Source organism: Marmota monax, unplaced genomic scaffold (assembly GCF_021218885.2).
Source record: "Marmota monax isolate L192 unplaced genomic scaffold, Marmota_monax_Labrador192_F-V1.1 WCK01_AAM20220418_F8-fsc00051, whole genome shotgun sequence".
Classification (NCBI taxonomy): Eukaryota; Metazoa; Chordata; class Mammalia; order Rodentia; family Sciuridae; genus Marmota; species Marmota monax.
Window position 1 is genome coordinate 10,479,063 of NW_026695202.1, and position 21,301 is coordinate 10,500,363.

General features: G+C 38.6%; 1 protein-coding gene across 2 annotated transcripts in view; it reads right to left on the minus strand.

The window, feature by feature from the left end:
- Positions 1-6,585: 6,585 nt before the first annotated feature.
- Positions 6,586-21,301, minus strand: part of Dmc1 (DNA meiotic recombinase 1) — a 36,471-nt gene continuing 21,755 nt past the window's right edge. For both annotated transcript variants that reach the window (XM_046429453.2, XM_046429452.2), the window contains 2 exons: positions 12,601-12,717; positions 6,586-7,790 (listed from right to left, as the gene is read on the minus strand). In XM_046429453.2, the coding sequence (XP_046285409.1) occupies positions 7,721-7,790; positions 12,601-12,717 (187 nt within the window). In that variant the 3' untranslated portion in view covers positions 6,586-7,720. The remainder of the gene's footprint in view (positions 7,791-12,600; positions 12,718-21,301) is intronic.

Genomic DNA, 21,301 nt, shown 5'->3' on the forward strand with positions numbered 1-21,301 from the left:
ACAGCTATGTCCATTGTAACTGGTGTCTCAGTATTGGCTGAAGGAAAGGCAAAATTCTGTATTTTACACACACACACACACACACACACGATGTAAGAATGAAGAAACGCACAGGGACATTGACAACAAATTTTAAGAATGAAAAATTCTGTGGAAAGGTGGTTTACTCCTCAAGGATGTTCAGGGGTCTTTAATTGCATTGATGATGTTTTACTTCATGTGATGTCCACTGCTCAGTTGTGCCAGGGTGGTGGGTAGGTTGCTGAAAGTGCCCCAGGATGGTGTGCAAGATGTACGACTTTCTGTGGAAACTTACAAGAGACCAGTGACTGCTCCAAGAAGAGTTCAGTGGCAACCAGCTGAAAAGATACCACCTCTGTCCCTCAAGGCATTTTTGTCCCATGGTGGCCTTCATTACATTGTCTTAGAAATGTTATTTAAGTCTTTAAATTTTTTATTACTACTTAACTTTTCAAGAGTTTGTGCTTCATGTTCCTGACCATTTTTCAAACTCTTGAAGATAAACTCTCCCTACTCCCAAAGAGCCTGGCACAGTGCTAGGGATACACTTCCTCTGATAACATCCCAGAACACATACTTCCTAGGATCCAAACCTGTGTGTGTCCCCTTCCACACCATCTCTAAGCTTGGGGCAGGACTTGCTTTGGCCAACGGGAGGCAAGCAGAGGCCAATGGATGGTGAGAGACAATGAGGAGAGTAGTCTCCACCTTTTTGATCATCTCTGCAAAGACCCCAGATACATAGGTGAGGCCATCATAGATCCTCCTGCAAGCCCATTGGCTAAATGCACCTGCATGAGTAAGCTTTTTACTTCCTTCTGAAAGAATGTTTCCCTTGTTTTTCTCTTAATGAATGTGAAGGTAGAACTTCTATGGTCATCTTTTGACCATAAGGGGAGATTTTGGAGAATAAAACCAGCACACTGAGGATGGAAAAATAAAGAGAAGAACATTATGGGCCCTTGATGACACAAAGCTGCTGAATTAACCCACCCTGGAGCTGGTCGAGTTCTGTCTTCATACAGTGCAGTAGTATATTTCCTCATTGTTTAAGTTCTTTGATTTTTTTTTTAATTACTTACAGCTGTAGGCATTCTAACTGATACATTCATTAACCATCTCCTCCAGGACAAGTACAAAATCTGAAATGCCTTGCATAGAATAGAAAAGGTGTTCTGCCTTCTTTATCACTGATGAGAAAGTACAAGAAGATTTTGTGGTAGAGACTGCTTACCCAAAAACCATTATCCCTTCCCTCCTTGGTAACAGAACTCCAAATCTGAGCTGGGCCTCTTACTGTCTGGAACAAAAGACTGTATTTTCCTACTGTCTGTAGAGACTATGTCAGAGGAGCTGTAAGCCCAAGTGCTGTGTGGGAGGGCCACCTGCTTCCCAGGAGCTGACTCAGCTGGAAGGAACTTTTTAAAAACATGGTGCCCTTCTCCCTTTCATTTTTCTTCTCCCAACTTTGCTTCTCTGGCTAGAGTTCCAGCTGCCATCTTAAGTCATGAGCTGACCTTGAAGATGGAAGTCAAGAGCTAAGATGAGAAGACAGAAGCCTGGGGTCCTGAAGACCGAGTGGAGCCACCCCAGCGTCTCTAGATTGCCTAGCTTCAGCTGTCTTTTCAGAGAGAAAAATAAACCTCAATTTTTTCATCAGACACTTTTATTTTGGAGTTTGCTCCTATATTCAACTAAGTAAAATCCCAATGAAAGGTCTCTTAACCAACTTTCTTTTTAAAATAGTGAAGACCAGTGGGGAAGAGAATAGGGAGAGTATGAATAATGGGGAACACCCACCTAAGGATTAAGCAGGTCCTCCTGGCTTTCCAGTCCCCTGAAGCAACATTTGGAAGTAAGCAGGTTGGTTCTTTGGTTGGAGTTCTAGAAGGCAAGTAATAGAATCCATCTCTGGTTAGCTGAAGTGGAGGGAAGTTTATCAGATGGACATCAGGGTCTCTGAATTGGCAGGAGGCCAGAGAACCAGCCTGGGAATAGTTGGGAGTCGGAGCAACTCGGAAGTCTGGAAGTCGGAAGCCTCCAGCCTAGCAGCAAGAACAGCCTGCTCAGGTCACTGCTACTGCTGCTTGCCCTGCCATCCCTGCTGTCACCGCATGACCTCACTCATGCTCTTCACTATCATTCAGTATCCCGTGTCTCAGGAGAGACTACATAATCTAGGGAGAGGTGACTTTTAAAAGAGAGCCAGAGTGTTATTATGATAGAGAAATGGAAACCACAACCCAAAAGTGCCACGTGAATCTGATCTAACAAGCCCAGGTCAGCAGGAAAGGGGACCGGCTGCAGCTCAGTGTCAAGGGTCCAGTCCTCTCCTCTCCATGAAAGCTAGCCCTTGCGTTTAATCTCTCAGTCTTCTTTATGGTCCTTTTTTATTCTGATCTCATGACTTTCTGTTCTTATTTTTCCTTTGCTCTTTGAAGAAGTATTGAGCAAGAAAATTAGGAGGGATGGTAGAGAACATCTATTCCTACCTCTGTGTTTTTCCTAGTAAAGGTTCCTCCAGATCTTGACTTCTATTTTTTTTTCTTCTTTTCCTTTCATCTGGTGATGGAACCCATGGCTTCATGCACTTGGCTAGGCAAGTGCTCTGTCACTGAGCTACACCATCAGCCCTTGATTTGCATGTTTATGACTCTAGTCAGTACTGACTTCAGATTATGTCTTGTTTATCCTGGTGTTTAACCCTCAGTTATACATGATTCTTAATATTTTAGGCTTTGTGTCTTCCCAACTTTCATGTTGAAGTCCTTCACTCCCAAACTTCAAAATGCAACCTTATTTGGAAGTAAGGTCTTTGCACATGAGTTAAGGTGAGTTCACGTTGGATTAGGATATCACTTTATTCTAGTATGAGTGATGTCCTTATAAGAAGGGGAATTTGGACATAAAGATGTGCACACAGGGAGAACATCATGTGAAAAATGAAGGTAGAGATCCCGATGATTCTTCTACAAGCCCAGGAATGACCTCCAGAAGCTAGGGAAAAAGCATAAAACCAATTCTTCTTCACAGCCCTAAGAGAATCAACTTTGATCTTGAACTTCCAGCTTCCACAACTGTGAGACAATACATTTCTATTGTTTATTGGCAGTGTGCAGCACTTTGTTATGGCAGCCTTAGCAAACTCAGATGATAACCCTCTCAGGTAAAAGCCCTGATTTTTTACTCTTCTTTATTCCTCTTCATGAATCATAATCCTCTCTGGTGGGCTGCAGGACTTTGAAACTGCTCTTCCTTGTTATAGTCTACTTTACTCCAGATCTTAAGGATTGTTTGGAAATCTCTCTCACTCCACTCAGAGCATGCCGGAAACCTTCCCATTTTTTGCTCCAACTCGTTCCCATTCCTTCACCTGCCTTTGGCTCTACTGAAAGCAAATGATGGCCACAGACTCATTTGCTATAGCAAGCTCTGAATAAATAGCCTCTGCTCTCTTTTTTCTGGGCATCAGACGCTGGGGATTGAACCCAGCAATTCAGTTAAGGGGCACTTTACCACTGAATGACATCTCCAGTCCTTTTTATTTTTTTGAGACACAGTCTTGCTAAGTGGCTGAGACTGGCCTCAAACTTTCAATCCTCCTGCCTCAGCCTTCAAAGTAGCTGGGATTACAGGCAAGTGCCACTGAGCCTGGCCTCTGTTCTCATTTGGGTGGTTTTTGTTTATCTTCACAGAATGAATAATCTATGATGAAAAAGATATACTTTTTCTAGTGGGTTTCTAACGTAGTGGAATGGTAGCCTAGAGCTGCCACGGCTACTGTCCTGGGATAGCCTTTCCAATAACAATGGCAGCAAAGAAACAAAAGAAGTAGAAGACAGAAGGACGAGTAGTTTAAAATCTCAGCTCCACCTGAGACTGAAATGAGCTCTTCCTTTGGGTTTTCAGTCTCTTTTTTTTATTTTTAAGAGCGAGAATTTTAATATTTATAGTTTTCGGCGGATGCAACATCTTTGTTTGTATGTGGTGCTGAGGATCGAACCCAGGCTGCACGCATGCCAGGCAAGCTTGCTACCGCTTGAGCCACATCCCCAGCCCGGTTTTCAGTCTCTTAAGCCAATGAATCCTTGTCTTGAACATGCTCGTTTATGTGGCTTGAACTAAAAGAACCCTAACCAATAAACTCTCTCTCTCTCTCTTTTTTTTCTTTTTGTTTTGGTACCAGGGATTGAACTCGGGGACACCTAACCACTGAGCTACACTTCCATCCCTATTTTGTATTTTATTTAGAAACAGGGTCTCATGAGTTGCTTAGTGCCTTGCCGTTGCTGAGACTGGCTTTGACCTCTCGATCCTCCTGCTTCAGCCTCCCCAGCCACTGGGATTACAGGCATGCACCACCGTGCCGGGCAATAAACTCTCTTTCTGAATGCTCCACACCTAGGCCCCACACCCTCACTTCCCTTAAAATATGAAGCCAGATCTCCTTTTACTCTCAGGTGGAGATGGAGGATTGGGAAACATTGATGCTTTGGAAACAAGTGAGAAAGTGAACTCTGGCCTACAGAAGTTCAGTGGGCACCTGGTGATGCTCTTGCTGGCCCAGGCACTTGTGCGATTTGCAGCGGTAACCCAAAGTTAGGTCTGAAATTACAGCTTTTTAGTTCACATTTGCATGCTCAGCCACTGTTTTCCAAAGCAGGACATGTCAGAGTGGCTGGACCTGACAAGTTTCCTGCCTTGGCATCATGCCATATTGAAACCAGCCCTCCTCACAGAACTACAAACCCATCTGTTGATCCTGGTTTCCAACCTTATTGCCCATCTCTTGGTAAATTCACCATTGTCAGGGTACTCGGTATCACCCAGAAAAACGTTCTGATTTTCCAATCTTGGGAGTTTTGTTTTCTTCCTCCCCAAAGGGCTCTGGGCTTCTAGACCAATTGGTCTATTCCCTCTTCAGGGCTGTCCATACCAGAGAATCTCAAGGAGATGTTCAGGTTTTTCTTTTTCTTTTTGGGGGGTACTGGGGATTGAACTCAGGGGCACTCAACCACTGAGCCACATCCCTAGCCCCCCTTTTTTGTATTTTATTTAGAGATAGGGTCTCCCTGAATTGCTTAGGGCCTTGCTAAATTGCTGAGGCTGGCTTTGAACTCGTGATACTCTTGCCTCAGCCTCCTGTACTGCTGGGATAACAGGCATGCCTGACCTCAAGATGTTCAGTTTTTATTAAGAATGTTGTTAAAGACTGTTCAAATTGTGTATGCACAGGATGGTCAGTCAGCGTAGCCACAGGAGAAAACATAGGAAAGGTTCATAGAAAAGAAAGTTTATACTTACCGATTTTATTTTATTTTTTATTTTTTTTATATTTATTTATTTTTTTAGTTCTCGGTGGACACAACATCTTTGTTTGTATGTGGTGCTGAGGATCGAACCCGGGCCGCACGCATGACAGGCGGGCGCGCTACCGCTTGAGCCACATCCCCAGCCCCTACTTACCGATTTTAGAAAGGGGGTTACCACATGCCATTTGGGGGCATGGGAGACAACACCAAGGTGAAGACTGGAATGAAGGAAGAGCCTGGACCATGACCTTTACTGAAATTTCTGAGGGAAAGGCAAGGCAGGGCAGGACAGGGTTGGGTAGCTGGTTTAGGATTGGCCAGTTGGAATAATCTCCATGGGCTCTAAACTACAGGAATGGGCTGGTACTAGGGCCTGGGATGATTGAGGAATAGCACCTACAGGAGGGCTGACGCAGACTGGTTTGTTTCTATATCAAAGGCCCTCTCCTATTCCTATAAATTGGCTAGCCCCAGGAGGAACAGTTTCTTTTTTGGCCAGAAAGACTTTTTGAGATAAAACAAAATATACAGAAAATAAAAAATATAAACAAAGCATCAAGTAACAAAACCTTCCCTTCCTTGCAGGACAAAAGCATGCCTTACAATGTGCATATCAGAAGTATCCACTAAAGTAATTTTGCAAAATACAAAAACTTTGCTCCTACATGTTTTTATTTCTGCTTTACTCAGAGAAGTAGCTTCTGTGGTTTAAAAACAGTAGAAGGAAGAAAAGGCTCTGCTTCTCCATTACTGCACTGTGAGCAGTCTCTGCTCTCCAGGCTGGTCTTTGTTTTCGGTTCCCAGCCTCTGTACCTTTGTAAGTGCTCTCTGATACCTTTTCTCTGCCACTTTTGAATTTCTACTTTTCTTTTAAGGGTCAATTCAAGACCATGCGACTGACAAAATAATTATATAGTAATTTGCTTTCTTATTTTTATAAAAATTAGTCTTCTAACTAGTGTACATTCTTTGAGGCAGGAACCATCTTTCTTTGTATAGTCCTTAGCACTTAGCATTCAGAAACAACTAGTGAGCAAGAGACTTAATGGATAATCAAATAAGTTTTATAAAAAGTGCTTTTAATACTTGAATTTTCATATAAGTTAATGCAACATGAAAGATTAAATCTGAAGTCTATAAAGTTTGTTCTTACGTATATCATTAATCTTTTAATTTTAAATATTTCATCATATAAATATTTTGAAAGCTAGATTTTATTTGTTTAACAATTAAAAACAACAATAGTCTTTTATACATTTCTAAAATTACTATTCAGAAATTTTAAATTTAACTTTCACATTTAAAAAATATTTTTAATTCTCTACCCAAAACTTAAAATACAAAAATCATATTACCTTTATTATCCAATATCATAAATTTTCTAATTACTTTTTTACTTTCCCAAGAGAATATGCATGCATCAGAAATACATTTTAAAAGTAATTTCATCTTGTCAAAAGGTCAAATGATTTAAAATATGGCTTAATTTAATGTTGTTGTTTTTTCTGTTGCTATTAAGGTGACTACATAGTTTGATAGTGTAAATTTAAAAAGCTTTTTTTGGTATCTATAAACATTGTCTGCTTAACCATCTTCCTACTGCAGAAGAGCATCAAGCTCTGTAAGTCAGCAGTACTGTGCCCCAGTACTTCCCCACAGTAGTTGCTTCTGATTCTATTTTAAGAACAAAACAAATCAATCCTAGTTCAACTACTTTATGTGGCTTCTTTCTTTTTTAGCTCCTTGACTTCTTTAGAGAGAACTTCCATTTAACTTTCTCCCATTTCTAAGTAGCTGACTGAGTAGTTTTCAATCAAGTCCAAAAAGTTATTTTGTGTTGGGCATAGTGGTGCATACCTGTGATCCCAGCTATTTGGGAGGCTAAGACAGGAGGATCCCAAGTTCAAGGTCAGCTTGGGAAATTTAGTGAGAGCCTCAGCAACTTAGCAAGGCTAATGTCTCAAATTAAAATAAAAAATGGGCTAGGGATGTAGCTCAGTGGTAAAGTACTGAGGGGACGTCTGCAGGAGAAGGGGCTTTTTGAGCTCCCAGACCTTCACTTTGCTTAGTGGTTCACTTGGAAAAATGAAAGTTAAGCAATGTGGCATCCCTTCCCCAACTAGTTTCTGTTAAGTAGATAACACACACACATGCACCTAGTATAAACAATTCAGGAATATATGTGTATATTCTTGAAATGACATGCAATGTATAGCTATATATCAGAGACTTTTAAGATAAATATAAAATGTAATTCTTTTGCTGACTTTCCTTTAATAACATATGAAAAAACTAAATTCTTATTTCAAGATCTGAAATGCAAGACTGCTTTTCCATCTCTTCAGCTCTTAATAAGCACTGAGAAGCAATTTGCATCAATTCACCACCTACTCCTTGGCATCCCCAATTCCTCCAGCAGTTATTGCGAAGGTGGCTTCATTTTCAGGCATCTCAGGGCTAACAGAATACAAGGGAACAGAAGTTTATAAAAAGCTTTACTTCTATAAATACTATATTCATGTCACAGGCATCCTGCTCCTATCAGTCTGAGTCTCCTGAGACTTCACAGTCAGTACAGCTAAATGTGGACTACAGAATTTACCTAAAAGTATTATCCACCTTCACAAACATTTGTTAACCAACTTCTACGCGTAAGGTTCTGAATGTCAAGAAAAATTATCCCAAACTTGGAAATAAGCAAAAGGGGTAACTGAGTGTTCTTTCAGTGTAGAGTCAGGCATTGCCTAGATGGGCCTGAGGGGCCTGATTCTATAGGAGTGAGTATGTACCATTTACTGATTAGGCTAATGTAGGGGAAAACTGTAAAAGACTTTGAAATGTTTTTGTTTTGTTTTGTTTGAAGGGTAGAGAATAGGCAGTGTAGTTTTGAGCAATGGATAAGGTTATTTCCCTGAGGAAATAGCAGAAGTGTCTCCTCTGAAGATAGCCAGAGATAAGGTAGGTCTTGCTGGACTAAAACTGAAGTTGAGTAAGAAGACCTAAGTGGTCTTACAAAATAAAAAAATTTTTTCCAGTGCTGGGGATGAACCCACAGGGACTGATGCATACTAAGAAAGTGCTCTACCACTGAGCTATATCCCCATCCCTTTAAATTTTATTTTGAGACTGGGACTCACTAAGTTGCTGCAATGAGTTTTGAACTTTTTGTTCTTTTCTTTTTTTTTTGTAGTACTGGGTATTCAACCCAGGGGCACTCTACCAATGAGCTACATCCCCAGACCATTTTTTATTTTAGTTTGAGGCCTTGCTAAGTTGCTGAGGATCTCACTAAATTTCTCAAGCTGACCTTGAACTTGGGATCCTCCTGTCTTAGCCCTCTCAAATAGCTGGGATCACAGGTATGCACCACTGTGCCCAACACAAAATAACTTTTTGGACTTGATTGAAAACCACTCAATCAGCTACTTAGAAATGGCAGAAAGTTAAATGGAAGTTCTCTCTAAAGACAAGGAGCTAAAAAAGAAAGAAGCCACACAAAATAGTTGAACTAGGATTGATTTTTTTTGTTCTTAAAATAGAATCAGAATTAAATACTTCAGAAACTTGACCATCTGTATACCTTTTTATTTTATTGTAGTATTTTTTTTTAAAAAAACTTTGTTCTTACTTTGAATTCAATAGATTTATTTGTTTTTAAAGTTTATTATCTCAAGTATGCTAGGGATTAAAATAAGTGGAACTTTTGCAGGGTGTAGTGGATTATGCCTGTTATCCTAGTGACTGGAGAGACTGAGGCAGGAGGGTTACAAGTTTAAACCAGTCTCAGAACTTAGTGAGACCCTATTTAAAAATATAACATAAAAAAGGTCTGACAGTATAGCTCAGTGTTACCCCTGAAAATCTCCAGGATCACCCCCCTCCAAAAAAAAAAAGAAAAGAAAAGTGGGGTTTTTATTTGCTCATTTAAAGGTCTGAAAGAGGCTGGGGTTGTGGCTCAGCGGTAGAGCACTCTCCTAGCACGTGTAAGGCCCTGGGTTCAATCCTCAGCACCACATAAAAATAAATAAATAAAATAAAGGTATTGTGCCCAACTACAACTAAAAGATAAATGTTAAAAAAAGTTTGAAAGAAAAAAATATATAATTGAGGGGCAGGACAGCTACAGCAGAAACTATAGTGATATTCAAGGGAAAGGAGGATTGGGTTAATTCTTTTTCCTTTCTCTTTCTTTCTTTCTTTTAATGTGGTGCTGGGGATTGAACTCATGATCTGGGGCATGCTAGGTAAGTGCTTTTCCCACTGAGCCAAACTCATAGCCCAGATTGGGTTAACTCCTGCACATCTGGAAATTCTTCTGAGAACCCTTTTCTGCCCAATCTTGGAGATTCTTTTTCTCGTAAAGTAAGAAATGCTGGAGAGACTGAGGCAGGAGGGTTACCAGTCTCAGAACTTAGTGAGACCCTATTTAAAAATATAACATAAAAAGGTCTGAGAGTATAGCTCAGTGTTACCCCTGAAAATCTCCAGTATCACCCCCCCCCAAAAAAAGAAAAGAATTTTTATTTTATATCTATTTAAAAGTAGTAGTTGAAGCCATAAGAGTAACTATAGTAGATTAACTATAACTAGTCCAAATAGCTACTTCTATTATACTATTTCTCAGCTAAGAAATAGTGTAATGACTTAAAATGCATAGATATTCAGACAGCATAGATTCTAATCCTGGTTCTATCTTTAATTTGTTGTGTGATATGGCATAAATACATTAATTTTTTTCAGTAAGAAAATATTTATCAAGTACCTATTATATCCATGTGGTAGGCACTTGAGATCTGTAAGTGAAGAAAAGAATAGAGAAAGATCTCTGCCTTTATGGAACTTATATTTGGGGAGGGTTGAGACAGATAACAAATAATGGCACAGGTGTGTTATGTTAGAAAATAAGTGCTATAGGGAAAGAAAAATAGAGTTGAGTGAGGGAGATTAGAAATGTGGGAATTAGGGCTGGGGATGTGGTTCAAGCAGTAGCATGCTCGCCTGGCATGCGCTAGGAGATGGGTTCAATCCTCAGCACCACATAAAAATAATTGTGTCCACTGAAAACTAACAAATAAATATTAAAAAAATTCTCTTTCTTTAAAAAAATGTGGGAATTAGTTTTTTTTTTTATATTTACTTTTCAGGTGTAGATGGACACAACACAATGCCTTTATTATTATTATTTTTTAATGTGGTGCTGAGGATTGAACTCGGGTCCCGCCCGTGCTAGGTGAGCGCTCTACCGCTGAGCCACAATCCCAGCCCCTCAGTTGCAGTTTTGATCAGTAGGTTAAGACAGGCCTTGTTGAAAAGGCAACATTTGATCAAACCCTTGAAGTAGATGAAGGAGATAAGCAGAGAGGGGACTATGAGGGTGGCATTATCCAGGCAGAAGGCACAAGTACAAAGATTCTAAGGTACAACAGTTCCTGGCATGCTTATTGAACTATAGAGTGCCTGTCCACTGAGGATGAAGCGCAGTGAGCTAGTGGGAGATGGAGAGGAACAGGGCCATCCACAGATTGCTATGCAGACTCTCTAGAGACATGGGCTTTTGTTTTGAGTGGAGATAGGAAGTTACTGATGGGGTTTTAAACACAGGACAGATATGATCCAACAGTTTTACAAAGGTTCACTCTGGCTTCTGTGTTTAAAATAGACTGGAAAGGAGCACTGTTTAACTTCTTGTGGCCTTGGTTACCTCATGTATAAAATGGGGATAATAACTACTACCTCTTAGGGTGGTTGTTATAAATGATGAAATAAAATATAAAAATCACCTGGAGCAAGGCCTAGCACATAGTAGCCACTAAATGTTAGATATCAATATTAGTGTTATCATCTTCTCTATTCAAAGAATTCAAGGAGAATTCATCATAAGAAATTGATAGGGGACAACAAGAAATGAATACATGATACATAGCTGAGTTTTGATATTTTAAGCTCTGATCTGGTTTTGCTGATTTGAATCAAGTTTATGGGGACTTGACATAACTAATCTCTATGATAATTTACTATAACTATTTTTTATTGAATTTGTAGAGCCCAAAGAGCTTCCTAGAACTGTAAGAATGGCAAAAGCTGTTCATACAAATGACTGAACATTTAGCTTAAGTTTATTCATTAGTAAATTCAACAAATAGCTACTGAGTGTCTACAACATACCAAGTCCCAGGCTAGGTTCTTGGACATTAGTGAATCAGACTCAGTCCCTGTTGTGAGGGAGATGTACAGTGAACAGTGAGTTACAATTCAGGGTGAAAAGTGTTTGGGAAAGTTCTAGGCATAGTATTCTGTCCATGAAATAGACCAAGAAATTTCAGTAACAAGATGGAACTGTCTATTGAATTCAACAAAGAACATTTGCCATATTTAAATATATATATTTTTTGTGCTAAGGCTTAAACCAAGGGCCTTGTGCTTACTAAACACAAATGCTACCACTGAGCTACACCGATATTTGCAGTGATTTATTTTTATTTATTTATTTATTTATTTAATTTTTTTTTGGTGCTGGGGATTTAACCCAGAGGTGCTTTACCACTGAGCTATATCCCCAGCCCTTTATATTTCTTGTTTCAAGACAGGCTCTTACTCAGTTGCTGAGGGCCTTGCTAAGCTGCTGAGGCTGACTTCAAACTTGAGATCTTCCTGTCTCAGGCTCCCAAGACACTGGGATTACAAGTGTATACCATCATGTCCTGTGTTTACAGTAAATTTTTAGAGATGCTGGAAGCTCCCTAGAACATAGCTGTATGTATTTTGGTCTTTTATAGGGACAGGTGATGAAAAGCAAGTGATCTACCACTGAGCACATCAACCAGCCTATAATTCTTAATTAAAGTATAGTGGAAAATAAAGGATATCATATTTAGGATATCCTGTATCACGAGGATTAGGGAAAGGATCTCTGAGAAAGTGATATTTACTGAAACCTGAAAGCAAATGCCATTAATGTACAAAGAGAAAGGAGAGAATATTTTCCCATACTCTACTTCGCTGGCACCGTGCACCCTTTAATTGTAATTGATGTGATTTCATTCTCTACTTCACTTTGAGAGGTCAGAGACCAAATATATGTGTCAACAGAATCCCTGGATACCTAGGACCTAACACACAGTATAACTTCCCAATCATTGCATAATTTTTTGAAAGGAAACTCAAATATGTAGCATCTGCCAGCAGAATAATTATAGCCTCTCAGGAGCAACAATTCTGTTTAAAACTATATGCACAAAAATCTGATGAAGAATAAGAAAATATTTACCTGTCATAAATCTTGGCAATTCTCAGTTCTCCTCTTCCTTTGCGCAAGCTTATTCTTGTTGTTGAAGCATGAGCCAGAATGTGTCCCCCAATGGGTTTTTTTGGGTCTGCCTGAAAGCTGAATTAATAAAACCTCTATTCAGTCTTCATGACATGAACTATACACATGAGTATTTGCAATTACAAGGCCACCTGTCTGTGTAGTGTGGTAGGAGATGGAGTAGATGTGTATTCTAAACAAGTAGAGGTCTGTTCATAAACAGTGCTGTGGGGCGGGGGTGGAGCTACTATCTACCCTATTACCATCTAGCTCAGATTCCTGAGATTCTTATGATAAATAGCTCATGTTTTGTTTGATTTTTTTAAGAAGAAAATACTATTGAAAAAGCACAAATAAAACATTATTCACTGTCAGGATAAACTTGAGATTAAGAAATTTTATTCTTTACAAAATACAAAGACTGTATTTATTTATTCCTTTATTTATCAAAAATATTTCTTAATGGCCCATTAAGTGTCAGGCACTATTCTAGTGTAATGGACAAGAACTACCCAAGCTGTCTCTGTTAAGCTGTGTACGTGAAAGCAGATTGAGAACCTCTTTTGTTCAATAACTGTGTGATGGAACCCTTCAGTGCTGTGCTGGTCATGCATTTGAGAATGATGTTTGGAGTATCTTTTGTCTTTATTATTGTTGCCTAAAGTTTATTTCTCTAAATAAGGATATTTAAGAAATAAGCTCTATGATTCAAGAATTCAAAAAACATAATGAAGGAAGTTATAAATACCATTGAACTCATCTTGAGAAACATAATCATAAGGGACTATTACATGGCAAGAAATGAGTTTCTTAATGACCCTAATGGTAAATCTTTTTAAAAATCCTAGTTGCAAAAATCCTCAACAAAGTACTAGCAAATTGGATCCAGCAGTATATCAAAAGGAGTATACACCATGATAATGCAGAATATATCCCAGGAATGCAAGGATGGTTCAACACAAGTAATTAGTAATTCATCATATTACTAAAATGTGGAGGGGGCAGAAACTAATATGATCAGCTCAACTGCTGCAGAAGAAAACCTAGAAATCATTAATAAAGAGAACTGAGTGTAAACTAACTAGCTATACTTGACCAAAATAAACTATGATTAATATAATATAATAGCTTTAGCTCTCGGAAAATGTAGTTTTAAGTTAACTCAAATTGTGCTTGCTCCATGATATTCAAGATTCTTGTTACTCTAAGCTTGAGGCTTGGTGTAGTGAGAATGTGGATGATTGGCATGAGGTTAAATATGTAGGTTATAGGTTGGTGGAAGAAGAAGTTCTTGGGTAAAGGAGTCTGCTGACATAAACTGCTGTTTGATTAAATGGCTCAGAGGTTAAGACCAGAAAATTCCTGGCTGGGATGGATGAAATTGGTTAAGATTCATCAAATATAAAATATGAACAAGAACAGTTAATTTTAAGTGAAACAGTATCAAGAAAGTAAATTCAGGGACTGGGGTTGTGTTTCAATGGTAGAGCACTTACATAGCACTGTGGGGCACTGGGTTTGATCCTCAGAACTACATATAAACAAACAAACAAACAAACAAATAAGGGTACTGTGTTCATCTACAACTAAAAATATTTTTAAAAAATAAAGAAAAGAAGGGGCTAAGGTTGTGGCCCATTGATAGAGCGCTTGCCTTGCACATGTGAGGCACTGGGTTTGATCCTCAGCACCACATAAAATAAATAAATAACTAAAACAAAGGTACTGTGTCCATGTTCAACTAAAAAAATTAAAAAAAATAAAGAAAGAAAGAAAAGAAAGCAAAGCCAGGCAGTGAGGAATCAGAAGGCTGGGCTGCTTTTCCAGCAGCTGCAGGTTCATGAAAGCAATCAAGTATCACAGGAAGATGAAAGAAATGAGGAAGTGAGTTGTCTCCATAATGCTTACAGATCGATGTCACTTTTTTTAGTGGAGTGGCTCTCAACTTTCTGGGTCACTCCTTCCTGTGGGTGGTTCTTCATGGTCTTAAAAGAACCCTGCAAGAGCTGGGGTTGTAGCTCAGTGATGGAGCGCTTGCCTCCTACATGTGAGGCACTGGGTTCCATTCTCAGTACCACATAAAAATAAATAAATAAAATAAAGATATTATGTCCACCTACAAGTAAAAAAAAAAAAAAAATCAATCCCAGCAGCTCGGGAGGCTGAGTCAGGAGAATCGCAAGTTCAAAGCCAGCCTCAGCAATGGCAAGGCGCTCAGCAACTCAGTGAGACCCTGTCTCTCAATAAAATACAAAATGGGCTGGGGTTGTGACTTAGTGTTGAGTGTCCCTGAGTTCACTCTCTGGTACCAAAAAAAAAAAAAAAAAAAAAAAAGAGAGAGAGAGAGAAAGAAATAGAGCCTGTGTTCTATAAAGATGGGCTGTTTTAGGCCCTGATGGTATTCTCAGCTGGGCTCTGGACACTGAACCTGCAAACAATATAATGATTTATGCTTCTGTAATGCACTGTTCATATTCTGTTTTTAGTACTGTTATTCACTTACTTCTTATATTCCTTCTTGCTCCCTCTCTTATTGTCTATCACTAAGTTTCTTAAGAGCAAACCACATTGTATTTAGTGTGTTAGCAACCAGCTACAAGGTTGGTGCTCACAAATGTTTTCTGAGCCTAAGATATCAAATCTACAGAAATTCTAAGAATATTTGACTTCAGAAAAAAATTAGTGCTTTCACAGTAAATAGATAAAAATAAAATTGAGACCAGTTGGAAAGTTCCATTTGAGGAGATAAGAGAAAATAGTCAGGGTTAGGGTTAGCTAAATGGGCAAATGGGCAGAAAGAGGTCTTTATTTAATTAATTAATTTGTTTGTTTGTTTTGGGATACTGGGGATTGAACTCAGGAGTACTTTACCATTGAACTACAACCCCAGCCCTTTTTATTTTTTATTTTGAGACAGCGTCTTGCTAAGTTGCTGAGGCTGGCCTCAAAATAAATGGCTTTCCTCCTGCCTCAGCTTCCTAAGTTGCTGGGATATTACAGAAGTCTCAACAGCTATGTTATTGCTTCTCACAGTCTGTCTCAATTCTACTCAGTGATTCTCCTCCATGGTTAGCTTCACTTCTCTTTCCACAGTTATCTCCTTAAGCCCCCTTTTCATTCTTATCCCTTCACCTAGGATGACACTGCCTGCTACTTCATAAAGAAAACAAAGGCCCTCAGAGGGAAGCTCCCTCAACTTCCTCTTCTTTCCACTCACTGTGAGAAATAGAAAATGGTGGTCCAATTTCAGAATACAGTTTTTAGCCTTAAATATAAAATTACTGAGGATATAAGAAAATCAGTGTAAGAAGAAATAGAACAAATGGTTACCAGCAGTTAGCATCTGATTGTGACAGATTCACAGCCCCTTGACTACAGGAGGGGAGGGGAAAGGGCCTTCCTGACCAACAAAGATAAACGTCATACATGCCAAAATGCACTCAATCCCAGAAAGGCCTTCCCACCACAAGAGAACAAAATAGGTTGGAATAACTAAAGATATATTTCTTTAAATAACCTAGGCAAGGTTTGGGAAGATTGTGCATCCCATAGTACTCAGCCAATGAGGACCTGGTAGGGGTATTGTGCTTTAGGGGATAAAATACTGATTGTAACAACTCTGGGTGTAACAATCTTCCAAGACTATCATTAAATTAAAGCCTCACTTTCTCCTTTCCTTTGTCCCTCAGTCCATTCTTTGAGTTTGGACATGTGAATGTGTTTCTCACACCTATCACTGCTATAAGTTGAATCTTAAATGTCTCCCAGAGACCCATATGTTAATAAGGGATTGATCCCCAAAGTGGCATCATTGGGAGGTTGTAAAGCCTTTAAGAGGTGGGGCATAATCAGAGGATTTGGGTTCCTGGGGGCATGCCTTTGAAAGCAAACATAAGATTCTGGTTTCTTCCTTTTTCTCATTTTCTTTCTAGCGATAAGGCGTGGTTTTGCTTTGCCATAAACTCCCTGCCATTGACATCTGACATACCCACCAGAGGCCTAAAAGCAATGGGTCTGCCTGATCATGGACTAGAACCTCTAAAACTAAAATAAAATTTTTCTATTTATAAGTTGATTGTCTTAGGTATTTGTTATAGTAAAGGAAAGCTAATATTCGGCCTATGTACTCATTTACATTTGCACTCATTTTTCCCTCCTTACCTCTCAAATTTCTTTTTTTAAAATTTTCTTATTTAAGCAAGTCTTCTTATACCTCAGTGCCTTTGCACACACTGTTCTCTCTAAAATGAAAACCTTATTCTACTGGGTTTGCTCATGCAGCTCCTACTCATCCTTCAAGGGCCTTTCCTTCTAGGGACCCTTGCCTGATCTTCTGTCCCCTGTGTGGTCTTCTGGCACAGTGTGTATTTCTCTTTTAAAGCATACTCCATTATTATACTCTCAATCCTTGTTCATCTTCATAACTCCAGTGTCTAAAAAAGTGCCTATAATGTAGAATGTTCTCCATTAACATTGTGGAATAAATTCAGAGAAGATAATTTGGCTCTCCCTGATCTAGGTCTTTCTGGACACATTTGTGACATCTCTTCAAAGAAGCTTTAAATCATGGAACTTTTTGAAAAGTACTCTGACAGAAAGGTAAATATAAAAGGAGATTGATCCCCCACCACCATTAAGGTAATTCTCCAACCCCTGGCCATGACAAATAACTTAAAGAAGAGCATGAAGCTGGAGCTTGTAGATGTTCTGTGTTTTTTTCTATGTGAACTACTGTCAGCTGTTACTAGTGTGATGCCCTATGCACAGAAGAGAATAGGTGCTGCTGCTTGTCACCGATTATTACAGGTGAAAGCCTGAACATTAAGAAGGTTATCTCTAAGGGAGATGGACTGTATGGGGAAATAAATTATAGAATTTGCAAAAGGGCTAAGGAAAGCTATAGAAAAGATATTATAGGGATAAAAAGTTATCAAAAATGATAAACTGAGATGTTAATCAAAATAGACTGTGATACAGCATAAAAACCTTAGACTTGAGAGAATTTCAAGTCAATTCAATTTTGTTTGCTCTATCATGGTAGGGTATTTAGGATTCTGTGTAGAATTTATGGCTTTTAATGTTTATTACAGGTCATCAATACTTTGATAATTTAATAAAAAAGAGTTGGATTCTCCTCCAGCAAAATGCATATATGCACACACATAAAATTTTCATTTAAGTTTAGAAGATTCATGAACCTCCCCTATGGTGTACATGAATATTAATCATAATGATAACCAAGAGTTACTGAGTCCTCACTATGTGACAGACATTATTTAAATCATATAATTTATTTCCCTTTGCTTGGGCTCTGTATTTAGTAAATAATTACAGATTAAAATTTGGATTCTGATAAAAGTCTACCTACATGCTTACTGGTCACATGAACTTCAAATGTAGTTACGTTTTTCATTATCAACAAACTGGTTTTCTGGTTTTTTCATTGAGTTTCATGAACTTAATTAATGTGAGTCTGCCCTGGAGAAATGCATTAGTTCTCAGTAGACTGACTTAATAAAATCTCTGGCAGCAAGGCTGAAGGCCCTAAATCATAGTCAGGTAACCAGAGTAGTGGATATGCCCTGCAAAGCCTCTCAGGTGACAGGATGCCTGCCTTCCCTTTGACAGGTACAACCCTGGTGTACTGTATGGCATATAAGCTTTGGATTTGTCCTGAGTTCAAATTCTGATTTGTCAGCTATGTGACCTCAGAAAAAAATTATTCAGCTATTCTGTTTCTTCATTTTATATACGCAATAATAACTGTACCTGATACAACAGTTATTAAAATAATTGAGGTAAAGCAGTAGACCAGTGACTACACTTGATATTATTATCTACTTTCCTAATCCTTACCCCAACCTGATTACCTATTTATCTTGGGTTAGTTACTTACTTTTAGAAACCTCAGTTTCTTTCATGGTGAAATGGGAATAAAAAGATCTTACCTTTTAGGGATGTGGTGAAAATTCAAGATATGTTTAATATGATCCATTGGGAGCCTACTACGTGCCAGGTCATTTATACACATCAGCTTTAATCTCACAGCAATCCTGGCACATAAGAGATCCTCAATAAATGAAAACTATCATAATTTAATTAAATTATTCAGTTTAAACAATCACTTTTTCAATGAAATGTAGACTAAGAAATTTTTCTTCATGTTTCTTTGACCTTCTTGAGTATTCTAGCAGCTAAGTCTTGAGGTGAAGTACAAGAAGGTGTAATAGCACTTCACATTCTTTAGAGGGCTTTAATTTACTTCTATTTCTGACCAAGTTAAAACAGCATCAGAAAACCACCCACATCCCTCCATTACCCTATTCTCTATTTTCTCTTCTTTAATGTTTTCTTTTCCCTTACTTTCCTCATGTTCTCAGAAGACAGCAAGTACAATGAAGAGGAGGAAGAGACGGGTGGATATTAGAGATAAAGAGGGACTGAGAGAGATTATTCATTTCTCCCACTCTGGTTGAACAGAATACAGAATATTATATCATTGAGGGTAGTTCTGTGTTGACCCAGAACATTCTGGTTTACCAACTTCAAATTAAGATGCTGGGGTCATGAGGTACAGAGTTATGGATGGGGTGAGATGGGAGGCTTCATGGTGAGACTGAAAGAACATCAACATCAGACACCTGGGTGCAAATCCTGGCTTTCCTAATTTTTCTTTTTTAAACTGTGTGACTGAGAAGTATTAAGTACTCTGAGCCTCCATTCCCACTTTTATAAGTGAGGAATACTCATAATACCTACTCATATTTTGGTTGGAGTATGGACCCTGAGAGATAGAGGCTAGGGCAAGCCTGAGGACAACAGGCACTGGTGCTTTTGACTTGTAAGGGTCAAGTTTATAGATGGAATTTTTGAGAACAGGTCCATAGAGGAGAGGAGGGCTGAATGAACTAGCCCAAGAAGGAGGAGGCTTTGAGATTAAGGGAACATGGAGAAAAAAGAGGACTGTCAAGAGAGAAGAATTTGGGGGATAAAGAGATGCATTTTTAAAAAGAGTGTTATGTTTAAGAAGTTTGTTAAGTAACACTTCCCTCTGTTTGCTCCCTAAAATATGTGAAACACACAAACAACTCCCCCCCCCCCTCAAAAAAAACTTACATTTTTTTCCCAAAAATTTGAAGATGGAATTCTAGTTTTTTGTTGGGTAGAAGGAATGTAGCCACATATTGAAATTGGGTTCACAGAAAAGACAGAGAGACCCATGGAGGCTGAGATACACTGTGGTCACATATAAGATAAGTCATGAAAGTACCTAGCAAAAAATCATTTTGGGGGAGAAGAAGTTCAAATAGTTTAAATGCTTTATAAAGAGTCACTTTACTAGTGACCCTGGTTTAATATTTTTTTCTCTCTAAACACATCACCTCTTGATTTATGCTAAGGATGTGAATCAGTAGGTGACATGCATGGGGAATAAACTGTGCATTTGTAAGCCTGCAAATGTTCTGAGATGACTTTTTGTTTTAGGAAAACATACACAACAGAAGTAGGTGGCAACTTCATGGTCTTATTTGTTGTTCATGACATTATTTGCCCCGAAGTGCAGCTTACCAGGCTGCAACTGACTTGTTATTTCCCAGGCCTTCATCAGTTGGATCATTTCAGTTCTAAAGTCTGTATCTGTGAGCCTTGTCTAGGAGCTGCTGCTCGCTCTATCGTATGGCAGCTCCACGCCTCTATAATTTTGTTCCTTTTTAATACGATGTGCAATCAAGTATAATGCATGGGATATAAGCCTCAATTATTGTCAGTGTACTTAGGGACTCATACCAATTATAGTGATATTTCTCTGACAGGCTCCAGGCGAGCTGCAGCTTGGAGTTCTTCAACACAGAGAAACAAAGATATTTTCTTTATGGGAGGTTTTCTAGTAGCATTTGAAATTCTTTAGTTTAAAACTGTCCTGGCTTTTTTCATTTAGATGTAGTAATTTTGTGCTTTATAGGAAGACATGTATTTAATCTGTACTGTTATAATTTAATATACTTTAGAACATACTAATTATAGTGAACCTTGTTTCCTTACAACTCAGCTAGGTGGAGGAGATGTTTCACAGCAGACCTATCCAGCAAAAATACTAGCCTTTGTTACCTTCTTTGACTGCTACTTAGCTCTCTTCACTACAAATCTCCTCCTCTTTCCAACTCATTCTTCAATTATTAACTTTCTGTCATTTCTTGATTTCTCCTTTCATCATCTTTAAGAGTTAATTCAAAATGGTTTTACTCTTTTTGAAACTTTCTACAAATATAAGAAAAAGCACCCCTATCTGACCTAATTTCTACCAATTTCCTTTGCCTTCCAACTCCAGAGTGACAGTTTTGGCCTCTTCAATGTTCCCTCCCCACACCTGAAGACAGAACATTGCTCTTTAACTTGTGCTGTTTTATTTGAATGCAACCCACTTCCTCCCTCTGAGCAAATGAGTCATTTTTTCTTTTTAAAGCAAGCCTTTAAAAATCTTCCATTTCTCTTCGGTTTAAAATTATTCTTTTTGTGAAGTACTTTATGAAGGTTGCTTTAGGCACTCAAGGATTATACTACTGACAATGTACAACATACCAAGAGTTTAAAATGTCAGATTAGATGGACAACACTTATCCTTCTTCTTCTTTTTATTATTCTTTATGGAGGCAAATGTTTA